At 44.8% G+C, this 21,307-nt stretch overlaps 1 protein-coding gene across 5 annotated transcripts in view; it reads left to right on the forward strand.

The window, feature by feature from the left end:
• KALRN (kalirin RhoGEF kinase) overlaps positions 1-21,307 on the forward strand; it is a 523,968-nt gene that overhangs the window by 436,804 nt on the left and 65,857 nt on the right. The window contains exon 37 of one of the 5 annotated variants that reach the window (XM_050900359.1): positions 20,809-20,834. The exons of 3 other annotated variants lie outside the window; for them this stretch is intronic. In XM_050900359.1, the coding sequence (XP_050756316.1) occupies positions 20,809-20,825 (17 nt within the window). In that variant the 3' untranslated portion in view covers positions 20,826-20,834. Of the gene's footprint in view, positions 1-2,252; positions 2,350-20,808; positions 20,835-21,307 lie in introns of those variants that run through there. One more of the 5 variants, XM_050900360.1, reaches the window with a different exon arrangement.

Below are 21,307 nucleotides of genomic sequence, written 5' to 3' on the forward strand. Positions count from 1 at the left end.
CTGAAATGTTTAGAGTTTAAGCATGAAGGAAAAATAAACTGCTGGTTCTGGGTTCACGCCTAACATCCCTACTAACTTAATGTCAAACTGTGGATGTACTTTTTAATAGCATCATCACAAAGGCTGGACCTATAACTGGTACTTGCAAGAACTGCAGTGACACATATACTAACGACTGATGATTTTGGCTTCCCCAAAATGTTGCCTCCTCACTCTTTCAGCTTCCAGACAGTTAAAGGGACTAATTCTAAATGCAGTATTTGCACCCTACAAGGCCTGTACACTGCTGGGCTGGTCCTTCCGTTGCTATCTTAAACAAATATTTTATGACTATGTTTTGAAGTGAACTAGCTCTGCTAAAAATCCCATTTCCCTGACCAGTCTGAGACGGAGATAGGCAAACTGCAATGCAAAGCACATGTGTATTAAATAATGTATTTCAAGTAATTGAAATTATGTTTCTGTATATCTGCTTCAGCACACTGCACAGATTTGATATATTGATCCTGACACAAGCAGCCTGATTTTCCTGTCATTTACGCAAGCATTTTGTCAGAGCAGTTATTCCCAGGTTACACATTTTGCAAAAGAGCCTGAACCAATGTCAACTTTGCTTAGTTCAGATTAATCCCAAATTCTAGAAAGTAGAGTTAATGTTATTGTCACTATGATGGTCTAAAAGTCTAGGGCAGGAAGTTATTTACATAAACACCAGTGTATTTTTTTCCATTCATATTAACTGGTCTCATAAAAGATATTATCTCTTCTTATAAAAGTTGCCTTTAACTCCAGAATTGTATTTTTCTTTTCTTTAAGGCAGAGTACATATTTGACTATATGTTCCTTAAATCTGTTTAAATAAGTCTCTCACAGTTCAGAACAGCTATAGAACAGTTCCTTTTTTTATTATAAGAGGTTAAACCATTCTTGTCTTTGGTTGTCCTCAGCATTTATTAAAAGGCTCTATTTTATATATGTAAAATACATGCGTATTGTTCATAAATGCACTGAAGAATTATTGATTCTGCAGAATTGTAATGCAGTGAAATAAGTATTTTCTTTCTTTCTAGAGTTTGCAAAATACAAAGTACATTTCCAGCAGCATAAAAAAAAAGAAGGATAATTGCTTGTATATTGCAGTAAAGGTTGGGATGGCATTTTTTCTATTTTCTAGACTAGGGAGGAACACTGAAATCTTTCAACTCAAGATACACTTTTAAAAAGTATTCTTAGGTCTTCATACATTTCAGTTTTACTCCTTCCAGACTGTACCCAGCTCTTTATTTTCTCTGCAGATTTCATGTATCTTCAGAATTTTAAGTTAATAGCTGTATTTTGCAAAGGAATATATACCCAGTTTCCCTGGAAATCTATGGGAATTGCGTTTAGGTATCAGAGAACAGATTCTGGCCTTAAGAGCCAAATGCCATTCTTCAGAAAAGCACTGAAGAATTTATTAACTCTGCAGGACTCTTACTCAGTGAAATAAGTACATTTTTCCTTCCGCTGGCTGCAAAAGTCAAGTTAAGTTTCATGCAGCGTGAAGGAATCAGGGTGCTCTGGCTGCAAAGGAAGGCCATTCTAACCCATGAAAAAGCTTAGTAAAACAAAGTTTTGTGCATGGATGGCAGGGGAAGGTAGTTCAGGCTTTACACCCCAGTAGTCTTCATGGCCATTGCACATCTGTTCAGACAAATCTGCTGTAGTTGTGCTATGCATACACAGTGCTGCTCCACAGGAAAACTGCTTTGTACATAGCCTTCAGCTGGGAGCTATACACGTTCTGCAACATTCAATCTGCTACAGCCTTTCCTTATTTCGAAGATGTGTCTTTCTGCACGTCAAGATGCAAAAATGCACATTCCACTCCCCAGCTTGCTGATTGCCATCATAAAACATGCTATGGGCCATGCAGGCACAACAGAGACAGGCCTGTTCTCGGCAGCACTGGGGGCTGGTGCTTCTCTCTGCTGAGCAAAAGATAGTCGGCCAGATGGAAGTACCCATTTTGTCTCACGCGGGGAGGCTGACCCTCTTTGAGCATCAGATATGTGTCCTGTGCCTACCCGAGCAGCCAGGATCTACCATAGTGAATGGGATCACTGAGACCAGGAGATAGTACAACAGTACAGGTGAGGCAACAATCATATACCTTGAGGCTTTTGCAGTAAAATCTGAACAATAACGACAGGAGAACCGAGGCAGATCAAGGAACTGATCTGGGCTAAAATGAACTTTTTTTTCCACCGTAGGTTAATTTGAACCCGGATCTGTTTGCGGATCAGATTCACTGTGAGGCTGCACAAACATTTCTCTTGGCACAGGGGAAGCGGCAGGAAGGAGCAGGCACCTGGGAGAGACAGAAAAGGCAACAAAGGGTTTTGGCAGGGCTGTTCGCTCTTGACAACTCAAAATGCTTATGGAACTATCATGTAATGTGGAGCTGTTACATACCAAGAGATCGGCTGAACATAGGAATTAAAAAATACTCCATGACATCATGTACTTGTCCCTCTCACAGAAAGACAACAGGTTTTTCTGTCTTGCAGTGACTGGAAATGCCAATGTGTAGAAGCCCAGCTTTTGGCAATGTCTGATGGTACCAAGCAGAAGGGGGATTTCTAGAGTATTTGGTGTTAGACTAGCAGTCGCTCACTGATGTTCCCAGGAGCAGCATTTCTGTACAGGACATCAGCAGAAATCCTGCCTGCTAGAGAACTAGCATCCTAAAAATGCCATTATTGCTAGTATGTGGGCACTAAAGAATGAAAGCAGGCAGAGGTGCTCCACACTGATAAAAGCAGAGGGGTTGTTTTCCAGCCAGTCATTCCACCAGCTGATAAAAATAGCTTAAAACCGATTTTTTTTTTTAATTCTCCACACAGCAGGCTGCCTGTTATTTGTGCCCTTGTTATTTATACCCGACATAAGTTTCAATAACAGCTTTACAGATTCTTCTATGCTTGTCTTAGATCTGCTATTGTAAATCAGAAAGCTTTGCCATCCTAAACATTGCCTGGTAAGAACTCCTCTGCGTTCTTTTTACCCTAGGAAAAAAGGGAAGTGGAAAATACAGTTAATGCAATAATTTGGCCCAAATAAATAAAAGCTTTTACAATATTGACATTGAATTTCATTTTAATTCCAGTCCAATTCCTCCAGACTGGCCAAACAGAGAAAATTTTCTCTCTAACTTCTCTCTTCTAGCTTGTCTTGAACCATAATTGTGTTGGATACTGCAGGGGGGATAGGTGATGAACAGAACTTGCAATTTTCTGCAAAACGTCTCAGGAAAATAGTCTGAATACTCTTCCATTAGAAAAAAAACCAACAAAAAACCAAACAAAACAAAACCCCAAAACAGGTAACAACTTTAAGGAAGGAGAAATGCCATTTAAAGAGAAAATTAGCTGTGGTTTCTACCATCCAAATAGAACAACCTCAGGCAAGTTGAGACAGGCAGGTCAGGAATACTTTTGTTACACTATTAGTCTGTAGTTGCTAAAACAACAACTCACCTTTGTCATTCACAAGTGGGTGAGGCTCCTATTTGTCTTGGAAAGCAGACCATGATGGGCTGAGATAGGCTCATGATTTCCCCGCTGAGGCCCAACACAGTAAGACAGGAGCCAAAACATGTCCAAAAGGCAATGTTTTGATGCTTTGTGTCTTCCATCATTGGGTATTGCAGTAACTCTCAAAGATATGTCCCTGCTCTAATGGAGATAAGTGCTTCAGAAAATGAACACAAAACCTGCTTTAAATTTTTATTTCACTCTATTCTGCTGAAGGGTTGGGGTTTTTATTCTGACCAGTAGCTTGTTCAGGATGTGTCCACCATCCAGCGTAGCTCTCCAGCAACCAATCAACACCGTACTAACATAATGTGGTACGTGGCTCCACTTACTGGACCTCTTACGTTAAACTGGTTTGTGAGGTGAGGCTCTTTGCTGCAGCCTCATCTAAGCGTAACTCATCTGGGTCAGACAAGTCCTCTCTGCTCATACAAGACCTTGCTGAAGCAGTAGAGCCAGTCCAGGGGCAGGTGAACCGGCGCTGAGGTCTTGGAGGAAGGCAGCGGGGCAGGACTGTACACCAGCTTCTAACTGTTTTCTTAAGCAACTTACTGTCAGGAAATGGTCACTGCTTAGAAAGAAGCCGTATATATAGTGGAATTGGTCCTGTGCCCAGGAAACTGGAGCAACTGGACAATGTAGGCATCTGCTCTGAGATATTTGAGAGGCAAAGTTAGGCTGGAGGCTGAAGAGGCACATGTGTTCTGCAGGTCTGTTCTGCTCCCAAGAGTGGGTGAAACTCTCCTGGATTATACCTACGTGAATATTTTGGGGGCAACTCTAAGTTCCCTTGAAACAGACTGAACTACATGAAAGCAAGTGTATGTAACTTATTCTGCAGTCTGCTCTACAGCCATCCACCTCGTGCTGTTTTTTTGATGATCTTTTTAAGATACTTTTGGGGATAAGTCTCCAAGCAACTTCTCTTTTTTCCGTAGGCTCTTCCTTCTTTATAGCATGCAGAGAAAGAAAAAAGATGGGTTGTAAATTAGGAAAGAAAGTTAGGCTAGTGTCAGTAGAGGACTTCTGATGTTTGGGAGCAGTGGGTTGTGCAGTACAAAAAGGTGAGGTCCATCTCAGCAGAGCAGACAGGTCTTGCTGTGGCCTTTAAGGCTTTACAGTAGAATTGGTGGGCCAGGATGCTGTTTGGTCATGGCAACTCTTCTAAGTTGCCATAAACCCACCCCGTGCTGACGTCTACAGCAGAGGGATCAGGAATGATATATTCTAACATTTGCTGAACATATGCCTACATTGCAGTTCAGCGTGGAGTTTGTGCTGGACAGTCTATATTTCGTCTTAATTTGTTTGTTTTAGCTAGTTGAGAATGTTCTTTTTTTACCTACCACTGTGCTGAGCTGAGGAGCCAAAAACCTCTCCTTGGAGTTGTGCTCCCTTGCGCCAGGAGGGAATATGACTCTATTTATTTATTTATTTTTAATTTATTTGATCTGTTTTAATACCCAATAAAGTTGTTGTTTTTTCCAACTGGCACGACAAGGCTCTGGCTATTTTTAAAGAATGTGGTTCATTTGATTTAATCTAATGAATGTTTAGCGCTGTTGAAAATAGCTGGAGCCAGAGCCAAGAATAATGTGCTGAAATGTGCTGGTGGAGCGAGGACTGCTTTGCTCTGCCAATCTGTTTCCTCCAATTGTTCAGATTTACCTGGTTTTGCGAGTAGCGTTTGCAGGCAAGACATATTGATCGAGGTTGCTTTTTAATACTAAATCTAAAGACCGATAATGTCAGAGCCATATTTTGCCACACTCATTTCAAGACACATCAAACAATAACAGCTCTTCTTGTTGTTCAGTGTAGGATATCTAATCTCTGTTTCAGACCACTTTAAAGGGACTGTGAAATGCTAATATCCTTTTATTGCACACAGGAAAACTGAGGCATGAAATGGTGGTTTTTTCCCCTAAAGTCACCCAGAAAGCAAGTGGGAGAATCAGTAATGAAACTAGTCAGCTAGCATCTCCTGGGCTCCTTAAGCTGCTGTGTAACTCTTGATTTCTCCATGAGCTGAAACTAGACCATAGTCAGAACATAAATTCTGCTACGTCCTTGCTCCTGGTGTTTCTGGTTCTTGGCACGTCCGTGTTTACTGTCCTGCCTGCACCATCTGAATTGCTCTGCAGAGGTACCTGACGCTCTCTATTAACGAAGCTTAAATTTCACGCATGTCGTTGCACTATCTGAATATGTCTCTGCAAGTCATATCACGTATTAAAATGATGTATTTAAAACTGTACGAATCCATCTTCCTTTTGCCATCTATGAGTTATTTCTGTCAGATAGCTGTTTCCCTATTCCTTCATAAGAAAGGAGTAGCTAATACTTAAGTTTCATTGGATTAAAAAAATAAATCAGCCATAATACATCTTACTCCATGATAGTGGTGCCTGTAGGGATGGATTTTCTGCAGAGATCACTTTACACCCTAAAGCACAATGTGGGATTGACTTGCATAAGGAATGAACAGATGCTCTTGACAGCTATTACATTATTCATCTCTCTCTATATGTGATGGGGGGAAGGAAACAGCACCTGTTACTATGGAAGAAACGTTGTCGCTGCTATTCTGTGTTACAGACCTCCAGGGCAATCTGGGCCAGTGTCCTGGTTTCTGCTGGGACAGCCAGGCATATTTCACTGCATTTGTGTTGACCCAAACGAAGCCATGCCAGTTTACATCCACTAGTTATTTTGTCCTGTGTTTCCTTCAGATAGGTACCTCGCTTTATAACCTAAGAAAATGAAATAGCTGCTGCAGGTATGAGGGAGCACTGGAGACAGTGTAAAAATTTATATGCTCCATCTTTCACCTCAAATTTTGCACAAGAGGACTGGGTAAAAGTATTAGAACTTATTTCCCCTCTACAGCAAAAGTAATTTCTACAGACTCTCTCAGATTTCATATGAAAGGAACTCATATGCCTGGGGACTTTCTAAAGGTGTATTTAAGAGCAGACAGAACTAATTTCCTCATCATCCTGACATTAGACTGAGATTACTTCCCTTCCATCGTCTGCATTGCACAGGGCAGCACAGTTGGCCCGTGGTGCAGGCACACTGCCAATAGCCTTAGCTTCAGATGCAGCAAGTCAGGACCCTAAAATTTTTTCGGCCACTCCACTGCAGATAACAATTGTGTTTGGAGCGTGGTGCCAGGAGATGTTTCCTCAAAGAATTCCTGTGACTTGAGGCATAGGTTAGAGCAAGGACAGGAATGTTTTCTTTGCCAGGGGACATACAGGTTATTCGTGGACCACAGAGTCACACATTAATGCACCCTGTCCAATAATAACATGAAAAATACAATGTCAACATAGGAAGTGAGGTTAAGGACCCTTTCTAGTCCCAGGCAAGAGCCTCCTCACCCCTCACCTAGGGCGCGTGGACTGTGCAGATTTTTTCCCCCTGTGTGATCTCTGCAACACTTCTACTTCCCAAAGGCCAAACTCCCTACTTCAAGCTGAAGGCTCAATGCAGTTGACTGCATAGTTCCCACTGATGCTGATGACAGAAGTCTTCCTCATCTAGGGCTGAAGCTGAGCTAGACTGTGCCCACAGCATGTCTCTTCTTCTGCTTTATAGGAGTTAATTGATATGATGTGATTATTAAGAATATGTCTTTCAGTCATCTCTTATTTTGTGAAATATTTATTGCATGGATAATTAATCCGTGAATATATATAGATATACATATTTTTAAAGAGTAACTTTTAAAATATAACCTTCACACTATTGCTAGAACTGTAGATGGGGGGGGGAGAGCCTGCTTCCCCCCACAATAATGACTTCAATTCTGTTTTAATTAAGCAAACAGTTTTTCAGAGCTGAGATTGCACCTTAATTATGTTTTAAAGTTTGGCTGCGATTGCAAGAGCTACCAACTTGCTTCAAACCCCCCCTGAGAGTCTCAGACTTCACTGCCGAAGCGCTGTTTCACTGAAACACTGAAACACCCCCCAAGCGCTGTTCCATTGCCGTGCCTCCGGCGTGACGCGCACCGCGCTTGCCAGGCGCTCCCTCTCGGCCCGACGGCTCGGGCGCTCCTCCAGCGCCATCAGCCAAGCCCCTCCGCGCTCCCCGCAGCGGGGCCGGGTTCGCCCCCCACGCCCGCGATGCCAGGCTTTGCCGCTAGATGTCCCCGCCAGCCCCCCCAACCGCCCCGCGCCGGCGGCAGCCGCGGCCGCCGCTGCTGGGGTCCCGCACACCCCGCGGCCCGGGATGCCGCCGCCGCCGCCGAGGCGGGGTCCTCGTAGCGGCCAGCTCTTCCGGGAGTCGCGGGAATTTAGGGGTGAGGTGCTACTTTGAGGATGTTTCCTAGTTTCGCAAATGAAGAGTCTTAAAGATTTCCTTGTGATGACTTTTAAAACCCACCAAGAGCGGGGCTCCAGCATACTAGGCGCTATATATATGGACTGCTCCTGCCTCAGAGCCCATATCGCCCATCCAGGCAGATGCTACATGAACAGCAAGATGCCAGTGAAGAGCATGTTCATCTTACCCCTTTCTTCTGTTTGCACGAAGCAGGCTGAGTTTAGGTGGGAGGCAGGCAACTCATAGGGCAGAAGGTGGACGTGGTGTGAGAGAGTGGATTAGAAAAGAGAGAGACGCAGTATGAAGGAGAAAGCAGCAGAGAAGTGAAGGGCTGCCTTCTCAAGAGCCCTGCTACAAGTTTCCTGAATCGCTCAGAGGCCCTAAGCTGGTGTCTTCTCACTGCTTGGCACTTCAGGTAGCTGAAGCAGCCACCTGAAGAGCTGCTGCCAGGGGCACCGTGGCAGGGACAAACGGTCTATAGGGAAAGGGAGACGCGCAGAAGGGTGGAAGTGTCCTAGCTGTTTCCCAGTCCACCTCTTTCTTCTCCAGCTGCAGCTGCAGTTTCTGCTTCCAGTGAGACGTATTATCTCTCTGCTACAGGCACAAGAGCCCCGAGTGCACCCCCGAGACAATCCCTTGCATCTCCCAGATAGGCAAAGACCCAAGTCAAAGAAAGATGCAACAGCAAAGTGGAAACAGAGTTAAGGTTCCCTTTATTCTTATGTATTGAAAAGCACCTTGGTGCTCAAGGGCATTAGCAGGAAAATTTTGCATGCTCCAGGCTTGTAATGAGGTTGCCAGTCCTTCCAGTGAGGCTGTAGTCGAAGAACAGTTCCTACAGCGCAGCCAGAAGTGAAGCAGGAAGGTTTCATATTTGCCGTTGTGGTGGAAGGAGTCTCTCAGGGAGGGTCTCTGGCACTCTCCTGGCACCAGGTACTGGGATCCTCTGCCAGGATGGCTCCAGGGTCCACAGGATCCCACCTGGCAGCTACATGAAATCACCCAGTACAGACCTCCCTCTGGCCAACAGCACCCACTATGTAGGCAACCCCACGTGGGTTTATGAACGCTGTGCTGAAGCCGCAGCCCTCACCTCCTGTCCAGAAATGGCCCTTAGCCCCACAGCAGTGTCGCTTACTCCAAAGCCATTATGCAGCAAACCAAAAGCCTTAGTCCAGACCACCAGCCTGTGGCATCAGTACAGCCATGCCTGCTCAGGCTGAAGTCCTGGCCCCCAGGGGCACAAAGCACAGCACATCTCCCCTCTGCGGTTCCTTCTCAATACGTATTTATGCCTGGGAGAAGCAGCTTGTTGGGTTTGTTCAGCTTTCTATGCAAGAGTGCAAAACTATGATGCTGCCGCTCTGGAATCCTGCCCGACCTCTCCTACCAGCCGCCTCCAGCAAGGTTCGGGACGTTTTTGGCACCTCGTTTTCCATGCTTTAGGTGGGAAATCCTAACACAACAGGCTGGCACCTTCCAAAGCAAGCTGTGCTTCTGGATCTCAGGCACCTTGGTCTGTGTGTCAGAAGGGTAGGCATTTACCCTTCAGTGCTTCAGGCAGGTCTCCCACTGCAGAAAGTAGACAGGCAGAGCAGTTGGGATCACAACAGGCTGGTTAATATTTTCAACTAGTTGTAAAAAGTTTTAGCTCTCAGACGCTTCAGCTAAGGAATGGCACTGGGGAAAAAAAAAAAAAGTTGTGAACTTTAAAAAAACCCACAGCAATACAAGTTTTGCCTTTTCAAGACTTTGGAGGAACCCCCCTCCACAACATATCAGAGCTTTAGCAAACTTCCTCCCAGGCAGTTTTTATTTCTCGCTACCGACTTCGGATGCCGCCCGCGCGGCCGCGGCCGCCTGCCTGAGCGCAGCTACAGCATTCTTCCCCCCGGAAAACTCGTTTTCCTTCCAGACAGAGGCGGGAGCCCCGTCTCGCCGCAGGCCCCCTCTCTCCCTCCCTCCCTCCCTCCTCGGCCGGCTGCGGGTGCGGGCGCTGCGCGGCCGCGCAGGGCGCTCCGCCTGCCGCCGCCCCGTTGCATAAGGCGGCGCGGTGGCCGCGGGCCGTGCTCCGCCCCGCTCCGCCCCCGGAGGTGCGCGCCGGGCACGGCGGGGACAGCGGCTGGTGGGCGCCGCGACCGCGAGGGGCTCGGCCACTTATCACGGCTATTTTTACATATTTTTTTGGCTTTAGGGCTTTTTTTTTCTTTTATTGTGATTTATTGTTTTTCCCAACCGGGCCGGTGGCTCCTTGCCATGAGCAGCCCGAAGGCAGCATGAAAGCGGGCAGGCGCGGCTATCCCGCCCGCTCCGGTGTAGGATGGCTCTTGGCGAAGTGCTGCTGCTGCTGCTCCTGTAAAGGTCGGTAGCGTCCGGGGTGTGGGGAGCGGTCCCCCGGGGGTTGGGGCAGGCGCCGGGGGGCCGGGAGCTCAGCGGTGCCCTCGGCAGGGCAGCATCCCCCCCGCCGCCTGCCCGCTCTGCTCCGGGGGGCGAGCGGAGGGAAGGGGCAGGTGAAGGCGGAGAGCAGCCGGGCTCGGTGCCCCGCAGCCCGCTCGGCAGCGCGGGTGCGGCCAGGACCCCCCGGCGCGGCCGGAGCCCCCTCGGCAGGGAGCCGCGGGGCAGCTGCCCGGAGGGGCGGGTGAACCGGCCACGGGCATCGGGAGGGAGAGGGCTGAAGTTGACAGGGTACATTTTATCGTTGCTGGTAGGAAACACCCTGGGACTGTAAGGTCAATAGGGCGGGGAGAAATATTTGCTTAAATGAGATTTTTTTTTTTTTTTTCCCCCCTTTCTAGTCTTTCTTGGGCTTGGATAGGAGCAAACTGCTTTGAGAACATCTGTTTCTCACAGTTCACAAATCTCTGAATGGTGATGTGGGAAGGTCTGGGGAAGCGGGCTGAGCTGAAACGCTAAGAGAGATGTGGGAAAGGCACGGCAGCTAGAGAGCCTTGTAAAAATAAAATAAAAATCTGGCTTTTACAAGGAACAGTGCAGCTCAGATGCACTGACTGAAGATTTCCCAGCCTGCAGTCTTTATACTGTGATACAGCTCTTGAACTTGTTCTGGATAATGTGAGTTTTTTGAAGATCTCTGTGTGATTTTTCAGTGTTTCCTGTTCTCTGAATGGCCAAGCAAAAATGTCCCAAACAAAACTTGCCTTTTCTTTTTTTTTTTTTAAAACTCAAGCTTTTAAATGCAGTTTTTTGGTAATCATGGAACCCATTCGTATATCCCCGGATAAAGATGACTTTGAGGATGGGTGGGTTACTAATTTCTTGAGGCACACATTTGCAATGTAGGAGCCCTGTTTCCCTGGTTATTGAACTAGAGTCACGCTTATGTGGTGACAGCAGCAACTAGTTGGTGATGGAGTTTGCCATGATTTGATAAGATGTTGATCTTTTTCAGACTGGGGAGAACACACTACTTCATGCCAAAGAAGTGACTCTTGAGGTCAATGCACAAAACCCCGCTGTTTTGCAGCCTTTATAAAGGAACACGTAACCTGATTGTAGGGGTAGGGCTGCTAACAGAAAGGTTATGGTACTAAATTACTGTGAAAGCCAAGTCTCTCGAACATCTTGTGCATGTGTCGGCCCATGCAGCAGGTTGGAGCAGTATTCAAGCTTTCTGACATGGCTCTGGTCTTTAAAATGTTGATTCTGACAGATTAAAATCTCCCTGCTGCCTGTCCTGCCTGCAGACGTCTCTAGAAGGGGGAAGGGGAAACAGCTGGCTTTTCTCTCTCCTTTTGAAATGTTAACTGTGTTTACAATTCTAGTTTACTGGGTTATTAACAAAAGGTGTTTGTGATACCGATTGCTTTACTTCTTTCTTGTCCTTGATAGTAAAAACTTTGGGCAAAAAGTTGTAAAAGGCTATCTGTTATGCGGTATTTATTAAAGAAAACCAGAGGTAGTCAGGTGGTGGAAATACTCCCTGAATATAAGCAGGCACCAAACCTGACATTTGATGAGGGATTTGGGTGCCCCAGACTACAGCATCAGTGTGCTGTTGTTGGCAGCTTCTGCTGTTAAGCTTGGAGATGCTTTAATGTGGCAACCAGACCTTTGAAGCTCTAACTTCATCTATAATGCCTTGTCAGTGATCATCTTTGCTTCTGGGGGGACACTGTTTGTCCCAGGGCTTCTCACTGATCTCAGACTTGCAGTGCAAATAGGTGACTGTAGTTTGTATTTGAGATGGATGTGAAGCACCTTGGAGCTGTTCTCACTGCTGCCCCATAAATGACCTTCCCTTTGCCTTTGGAATTGCAGCTCTGCTCTTTTCCTGGTGACAGATGCCTGATGTACCTTGATCTTTTGCAACAACTGAGTAAGTTTTGTTGTGCCAATAAGAACCATCCGGTGAGAGAAATTGGGAAGATGAGCGTGCAGTCTATGCTCAAACAGAGGTTGTGTTGGTACAAGCTGTGTCAGAGCTTTTAATGCCGTGGAGCTTGGAAGTGATGCGGATGCTTGATCTCCTAAATAGCAACAAAAATGCAGAGCTGACGAAACCCAAACCCTAGGTCCCCAGTGTATCATGAAATACATAAATTTCGTGTAACTGGGCATTTCTCTGAAGGATTTTGACGGATAACTCACACTACTCTTTTGCATCAATCTTACCCTGTCTTTTGCAGCAGTAGAGACTTTGGTACTGGTTTTTCGCTTGTTTCTCTTGGTGAGTTTCTGATCTTGTCAGCTTTGCCCATGTACAAAGCTATTGGGATCCATCCAGAGAAAGCAACTGACACTTAGTACCATTTGCAGTTTTGCTCTGACCCTGACAGTCCCCTGCATGAACTAAATAAGGACTACTTGTCTGTTCTGAAGTATGGATATGAATCCTAATATAGGAGTGCCTCAGAGCAAGACTCTGTCACTTGCTTTCAGCCATAAAAAGGGGTAGTTAAGAGCAGTAGACTTGTACAGCCTTTAGGCCAATGGCCTTAATCAGCCAAGAGTGGGCAAGCAAGGCTTTTTGCTGTATCTCCTAAGTGCACAAATGCAAAGCGACCTAGTGTAATGGGATGCTTCTTAGTGCTGCAAAACTGGCCCTGAAAGCAGACTGATAAGAGGGTTCAAATTCTGATGGTCTTCTGACAACTAGAAAGTCACTGAACTCTCCTTAGAAATCAGTTCAGGATTTGCAATTGAATATAGCTTATTTTCTTCTAACATGGAGTCCATCTCCTCAGTTATCTATGTGATTCAGATTAGAGGCTCCTTTGAAAGGGTCATGGTGAGGGAAAGCAAAGAAATTGGAGGGATTCCTGCTTTGTGAAATGTCTTTTCTAAAGCAAATGGTAAGCTGCATGCCTTGAACATGACAAGGTCAAAACTTCATTGCCTTTAAACACAGAGCAAAGTCCAGCAGGTGAGTGCCGTTACTCTGCACTACCTTCAGCGCAGAGCCCCGAAGCTCAGCAGTGGGTGCATGGAGTTTGGGTCAGATGGAGACTGAACTCCAGGCTCTGATGCATGGGGGGCTGTAAAGAATAGTCAGTGACTCAGATTTAACCTAGAAGTTAAATTTTGTGTGTTGTATTATACCCAGCACCTTATTTAGAGGACGTTTATTTGCAGTAGTTCAGCTCATTCAGTTCTAGTCCTACCTGGAGCACGCCTAAGGGGCACCAGGAGGGTGGAAATCACTAACAAGGTGTAGGAAATGCTTTTCTTTGAGCACAAGGAGAGAGATGTTCCCATCTACTGGACTTGAGAAGCTTGCTATGGGTGCATCAGGTACAGCCCAAAGAAAAGGGTCTGTGGTTAAAAGTAATCTATTGTCAGCATAACTTTACAGTGCAACACCTTACACCCTGTTCTAGGTAATATTATGTGGCTGCAGAGTGGCTTCAGGTGAGAATATAAAACACTTTTTACTTGAGGGTAGCCAGAAACAGGGAAGATGGATTTAAATGGATGTGCCATATCAGCTTCAATAAAGAACATGTCCCTCTGCCTCCTTCAACAGTTGCTCTTCTGAGCAGGCTGCTGGTCATATCCAAACTTTTCATTTCAGAACAAAAGAAACTTAATCTGAATGTCAAACCTTTAATCTCAGTGTGTTAAAAATGAAAGAGTGAGTGAGTTTGTGTCTGTGCTAAGCTCCTGGTAAAGCTCTTGTTTAAATTTCCTGTCCCTCTGGCTTCTCTTCTCTCCTGTCTCCTACAGTTTTGCTCTTCCTTCTGCAAGCTTCCTTCCTTTTACTGTCCTCTTTTTCTTTCTTTCCTTCCTTTTCCTTCCTTCTTGCTATCCTGCCCTGAGTCTTTGATTTGTTACTGGCTCAGTCTGGTGAACCTCTTTGCTGTAAGATTAACAAAGTAAGCTTCTCTTGACAGAGTGATGGTGACTAATGTGCAGTGAAGGGAGTTCAGCCAGCCACCTTGTGTATCTTTGCTAGCTGGTCAGAAACAGAGCCTTAACTGGAAGTTAGGCAAACGGGCATCATTACAAGGGCTGTCAACAGCATGTTAATAGAAGTTATTTCTTCATTAGGTAAAAAGTGAGATCTGATGGTGCTTTTTATAGAAGGTGCTGACACTGTGTTACAGCGAGCTGCAGAGCTTTGCTGAGGAAGCTGGTACCTTTGTGCTAAGTGGTAGCAAGAGAGTGATCTGCAGTAATATATTCAAGCCCATAACATTTCCTAATTTGAACATATTTTATTTAGTGTTTCAGGCTGAGCCATGGTTACACTGTGTAAAGCGTAATGGAATTCATGGCCAAAGCAGTTCCGTCAAAATCGAGGCAGAGGAGAAAACAATAGTAAAATTAAGGGTGTCAACCAAAGCTCACTTAGTTTCCTGGTCCTTCTTGAATGAGAAATATGAGGAAACTGTTACCTTCCCCAAATACACTCCTTGGGTGAAGTCCGTCTGTTGCTCATTAGTTGCATCTCAGTGAAGTCAGGAGGATCAAGTGTACTGGTCTTCTGTGGGCAGTCTCTCTCTCATGCCAGAGTTGTACTCAGCTCTTTCTCCTGGCAGGTTCACAAGCAAATGGATGTGGTGCGGTTTAGGAGAGTTGTTGTTATTTTCTTTCAGTTCTATTAAGAGAAAACTGGTAAGCCCATGACAGGAACATCTCTTCCAAGTCCTGTGTTTTCCCACCTCTGCAGGCTGAGTCAGGAGTCAGAGTAGGTCATGGCAGATAGTTATTGGAAGGGACAAAAGAGCTGATGAAAACGCTGCTCAGTTGACCAAGCAGGATTAACATGACAAGGTGAACACTGTTAGCAAAAACATGGCTCTTTTTGTTAGTGTGGAAACGTGCTTTCCCACACCTGCTTTAGACCCTCCTGACAGATAGTCCTGAGTTAAGCACGTCCCAAAAATGTGTCTGACAGTCCCCATGCCAGTCTTTTCGGGTAAATAAAGACTCACTTGTCTGAACCTGTTAGTATTTGTGTGCGTGGGCATGTCCTCCCTTGAATGTGGCAACGAGACATAGGAGGATTTCAGCAGGAGAAGTCCTGAGGCTGATAAGCAACCTCTGAACAGTGGACAGTTGAAGGAGAAGCATGGCCACTGCTCTGTTGGCAGGCTGGGGGAACAGTGAGCTCTTTTTAGGATTATTTAGTTTTAAGTTTTGTTAAATCTTACATGTTCACAGGAGGGTTTTTTTGAGGGTAGAAACCTTGCTCATGGATACAGCAGGTCAAGTTTTCAGTGGGTCTGTGTTACTGCAAAATATAAAGTGTCCAAAAGCACAGGAGGTTTGAGGTTTTTCAAAGTGCTTGTTGCCACATGTGACTCTGCTCACCACTCTCATCTTCTGCCGGCCACTTTCTGTAAATCTGATGTTTATCATATCAGTGCTAGTGTTCAGGATGCTTTAGCAACTTTCTGTCAGTTCCCAAGATCCAAGTAATACTAGCATTGTTTTGAAAGTTACACACGCTGCTAAACATCTCTAACTCTCTCGATGCAAGCTAGCCCCTCATCCTCCAGCTTTGTGTCTTCCTTTTGCGACTGATCTTGCAGCCTTATCTTTTGTGATGTGGATATATACAGGATGTGACAAAAGTTGTACAGACAATAAACTTTCAGATGTTAATTCATAGATAGGAAGAGCTTCTATAAAGATCAGCTTTCAGTTGCTAGTCTGGGGGTGAATGCATGGTGGGGATCCTTATTATTCGGATTGCTGCATTGTTTTCAACTTTCATAAATTCATCCAGCTTTAAAGAAACATGGGGTTTGCTTTTATGCATGCAAAGCTCCTAAACTTCCCATTCACTCCAAGAAGCATGTAAGAATTCATAAGGCCTTATTCATCTTGTCAAAAGCCTGAAGAAGGGAGACTTTATTCTAAGGAAAAGAGAACAGATAACTGTGAAAAATATAGCTTGGGTAACTCCCTGTTCACTGCAAAGAACATGGGGTAACTAAACATGCTGTTTTCCTATAAAATAAGTGCCAGATAGATGTATTGCTTAGGAATTCAATGCACGGATGCTGAAATAAAATCTATCCATTTTGAAGTGAAACAAAAAGGGCAGTTATTTCACATGACCCCAGAAGGATTTTGTTTTTTTTTCCAAACCATTGTGTTTCAGTATATACCTTGTTAAAACTTGTGTATGTATTAGGAAAACTAATCTATCATTTTATAGTTAAAAAACCCCAAACCTCAAAATGTTTTAGTCTAAAAATAGCATCAAGATACTTCTCAAACACAGCAGAACACTGTTACATTTCAGTGTAATTCTTGTCTGTTAACAGGCTTTTGATGAAAACATTTTCATCTTTGGCAAAAGTTGCAATTTCTTTTCAAAAGAGAAGAATTGGTTGGGCAGTTAGTGATTACAGCAGGGATCTACAGATGTGGTTTTCAATTCAGTAAGGAAATCCAGTTCTCTGCCAGGTTAGCCACTGCATATCAGTTGCTATTGCAGAACAGTTCAATTGCTAATATTGCATCACACAATTCAATGTCATGTAAAGATACTTTTTAGAACAACTACAGAAGCACATCTGGCTGTTTTCTTAAAAAAGATCTGTAGATCCTAAGTAGGACTTCAGCACATGTAAAGAATTATTAGAAAATACCTAACGAGATATGCTCAAAAACATCTCCCTTGGCTAATGTTCTTTGCCGTTAGAAAACACAAACCAAAAATTAACCTGTTTGCTTTTAGTTCATAATGTTTGATGTGGTTGATTATGCTGAAACACAAACCATTCCTTAGGTTAAAGGTAGTTAGTGCATCCTGTCGGGTCTCCTGTTGAGTTTGACGTGCCTCTCAATCTGTCAGCCTCTGTCCTGGACCAGACCTGCAATCCTGTCCCTGGTAGGCTGAGAACATGGAAATCACACACGTCACCGGGGCTCCTTTCAGATAATTAGGACAAAATATGAAAATTTCACCAGTGAAGTCTTAATGAGATGAGAAATAGAACCTGCAAACTGAATTACAGCAGTTAATAATAGAACAGCCATGGGGGTTTCTTCTCTTTGATGGGGAGAGAGCCATTATATACACTTCAGCTTACATACTTGTCGTTTGCTTTTCTCTAATGTAGCACGCATAACATCACGTTGCAGAAAGCCCACTATAGCTGTGGCTGGTTTCTTACACCCTCACCTCCCAGCACTTCCCAATGCCTTTGGGTGCTCCTCCTCGACTATACGGGAACTGTGGTTGCTCAGTACTTTTGGAAAACGGAAAAAATACATCTCCTGTTCTGCGTGTTGCCACATGAGGAGTTAGTAATTGCTATTCTGTTGCCCTTATTGCACCCCAATGCACTTGGTTGTTCCACATGTTACAGCCATTGTTAGTCCTGGTACAGCTCAACAGCTTCGAAATCTTGGATCCCTGAAAAATTATCTTTCAGGCTGTGCAAGGCTGTAAAGTTGCACAAAGGGGTGAAGCCTGGGAGCCAGACCTGCTGGGAACCCTTTAGCAAATGTGATCCTGAGGAACCAGTAGGTGGTTTCTGGTGGAGATTGTTATCTTTTGTATTGGAAGGTTGTAAATTAAACATGGAAATTTAATGTTGCTATATACAGGAAAGCACAAGTACAGTCTATATGTCAATTTTGAGCAAAGATCCCTTGTTCACTAGCACAAGACAGCACTGAATTAAACATTTAGGAAAGAGAGGGACTCTTACCTGTGATAAGAAGGGACTGGATTTAGCAACCCTGGACGTGTCTCCACTGTTATGTTTTCCGGGCATTTTTCCATGTTCATATTTCACATGGAGCAAGCAGCTCCGAGCAGACAAGGAGAGCTGGGAGTGGCACATCCCCAGCTACAGCTAAATCCACTGAGGACACTTTTTCATGCGGTTTAGGCTTGCTGACAATTACAGCTACAGAGTATAGCAGCCGAAGATGTGCTCTGTTATGCTGTATTTTTCTCCTCCCTTCACAATGCACATGCAGCTTCAGTGAACAGAGGTTTCTTACATCCCCAAGACATGCAGTACAGTCTTAACCTATCTGAAAACACATTACAGTTCAGTGAGCGCTCAGAAAATTTCTTGAGGTCACATAGGAAATTGGTTACAAAATGAGCATCAAATAATCAGCAGTTATATCTTCCAGATTTGTATCTAGCAGTTGATTTCAGCCTTTTTGTAGGCCTCCATGTCCTAGGAAGCACATCACACGCGTACCCAAGATCACCTTGTTCAGCGGCACCAGTTAACTGTGGCCAAAACAACCCCCGCTACGCAGCAGGGAGCAGCAGGATTGCATTAGAGGTGAAGGCAGCATCTAGGTGGTTGCGAGGCAGAGAGCACGAACCAGCATGTGTGTTCCTTCTCATCGGCTGGGGTTCGCTGCGGTCCCGAATCAGATTTGCCCATGTTGAGCGCCCCTGATGAACAAGGCCCCAGCTGTCTGCTGCCGCAGAAGTGTGCGCCAAGGCAGGCTATGAAAAGTGTTGCACAACCCAGTATAACTTAACCACATGCTGAATAAATACACTTTTGAGAACTCTTTCGAAGAGATGTTGCCTAATTAATCCTGCAGGGGGTATAATATGTATATTTTTGAAATCCAGTTTTAGCATCATGCAATTAGCTTTTATGGCCTAAGGATTCTGATTTAAGACATTCTTTAGTTACTAATGGTAATCTGTTTTAATTAGAAATGCAAATGTATTTTAGATCCAAATGTATCTGAGTGGTACAATGTAAAAAGATGATTCACAGCTAATACCATTGAAGTGCCTCAAGTCTGGTATTCTTTGTACCTTCTGTAGTTTGAACCCTGAGGATCAACACGATATTCAAACATCGCTCTCAGCTGAAGCATGTGGAGGCTCAATAGATTTCTTTAGGAAATGGAATAAGTATTAATCAACGGGGATCCTTTTTAGGGCAGCAGAAGGAAAATCATAGCTTTAGGCAAGAAGAGGGCAAATGCTTTGAATGTTACAGTAGTAACTTCAGCTCTGCAATAGCAGAGCACAGCTCCTGCCAGGGCGCAGGTGCTGAGCAGACAGCAGCATCTTAGTTGACTTTGTCTTAGTATCAGAGAAATTACTCAGACTTGAACGTCCCGGGCTGCTCAGGGAGGGCTGTAGCTGCTCAGAGCTGTGCTGCTGTAGAATTTGATCCGGCAGTGTGTCTAAGAAAAGCCTCAAACAAGGCAAGCTCCAGACAAACATCTAAAGGCTAATGCTCGCTGAATATTCACTGCAGTCACTTGTCCTGGAGATACTAAGCTATCAGGCAGGTGATGTCTGTGATCAGACATCTTACATTGCAGTAAGAGATCACCCATGTTCGACAAAGTCTTTCCAGAATCAAAGAGCCTCTGCTGCTAGACCAGTCCAGCCCTTGCTGTTGTGTTCAAATAAGTGTTTCTTTTTCCTAATTACTTTGAAAGATGGGGCTGAAAGAAAGCAACTACTCAGCAATAGTGAAGATGGCTTTTCTCATGATAATCACTTATTAGACATGTTGCTTGGTAGAGCATTTTTACAGCTATTTGTGATTAGACGCAGTGATGCAGCTGGGAGTGAAGCAGTGCAGTTTATGCAGTGCACCTCTCCACATCTCTGCTAAGCTGGACGTAGAATTTTTTCCGTGAGGAGGCTGCTGGTAAGGACCAATGGTGTAGGCACTGTAAAAGCCATGGGAGGCTCCGTGTGGCCCTCCAGAAGTCAAAATCAATGAATTTCTTAGGACTAGCCTTATTGGGGAGGGTGGTGGCTGGGTCAAGGCACTTGCATAGCTTCAGAGGGCTGAGACCTCGGCAGATGCTGCAGAGAGCTCTCCTGTTCTCATGCAGCAGATGCTCTCTGAGACTTCAAGTTCCTGTCCCATCTTTCTTGCTGACCCAGATAGAGTGTAGTAGTGATTTCATCACCTGAAATTTGATAAACTTGTTGACTGGCGCCATGGGGAAGGTTGCTCACAGAACTGCTCCCTGCCCCGGAGAGCTGTCAAACGAAAAACCAAGACATAGATCACGTGAGCCTGTTATATGGGACAGCAAGTGATGTTCTGATTTTCCTACTTAAGCTAAGTGAAGCTTCCCACAAGTTTAACTGATAGTCTTGAGTGTGCAGTTAAAAGTCTCCGAGCTGCTTAGCCATTTCCCTGTGCCGTGTTCAAAGAGCAAAACATCACAAGCACCAGCAGTTCTTATCTGTGTGTTTTATTTCCAAACCACTGTTTGCATTTACTTCATTCATTACTTCTTTTGATTCATCCCAGCCAGTACCTTTGCTGTGAGCTTGTATTTTCCGCTAGTATTTCTGGAGGACAAGGGCGTGGAGGAAGCTGCTTTGGGCACCAGCCCTGGAGGCTCCGGCTGCAGTGTGTCTGTCGTCAAACACCCCAACCTCGTTGTTCTTGGTGGTTACGTGGTGTCCGCTCTCACCCTGCACCACTTGCAACTTATTCTTATTCCGTTCTTTTCTTTTCAGGGGCTGTCAGAGCCTGAATAATTTAAGAGTGAACAAATGAGAGACGTTCATGGAGGACTCTGTTCTTACCTAGGCACAATTTGACAAGCATGTAGATTGCCTTGGGTTTCCACTGCACCTACCACAACTTTACTAAGAGAAAAGCCCCCTTTCCTAGACATCTGTGTCACTCTTGCTTAGTAAAGTTATTCAAGATCAGCGCCTTTGGAATTGGTTGGTAAATGGACAAAGACTTTCTCTTTGCCCGGAGCTCCTGACAGCCTCCAAGTACCAAAGAGAACTCCACAGCACTAGAAAGCAAGAGACAGCTGCTGAATGTTGGAAGCTACTGCATTTGGCAAAAGAAGCTGACGCTAAGATGCACACAGTTGTGTTTGTTTGTTCTGCTTGTTTTCTGTGCTTTCTGAGCCCTGTGTGTGCCTGGAAAGTTTAATGACCAATCCCTTCTTTCTCAACATGCAGTTTTTCTTCCTATCCCAAAAAGCTTTGGGTTCTGTTC

Source organism: Gymnogyps californianus, chromosome 7, assembly GCF_018139145.2.
Source record: "Gymnogyps californianus isolate 813 chromosome 7, ASM1813914v2, whole genome shotgun sequence".
NCBI classification, from domain to species: domain Eukaryota; kingdom Metazoa; phylum Chordata; class Aves; order Accipitriformes; family Cathartidae; genus Gymnogyps; species Gymnogyps californianus.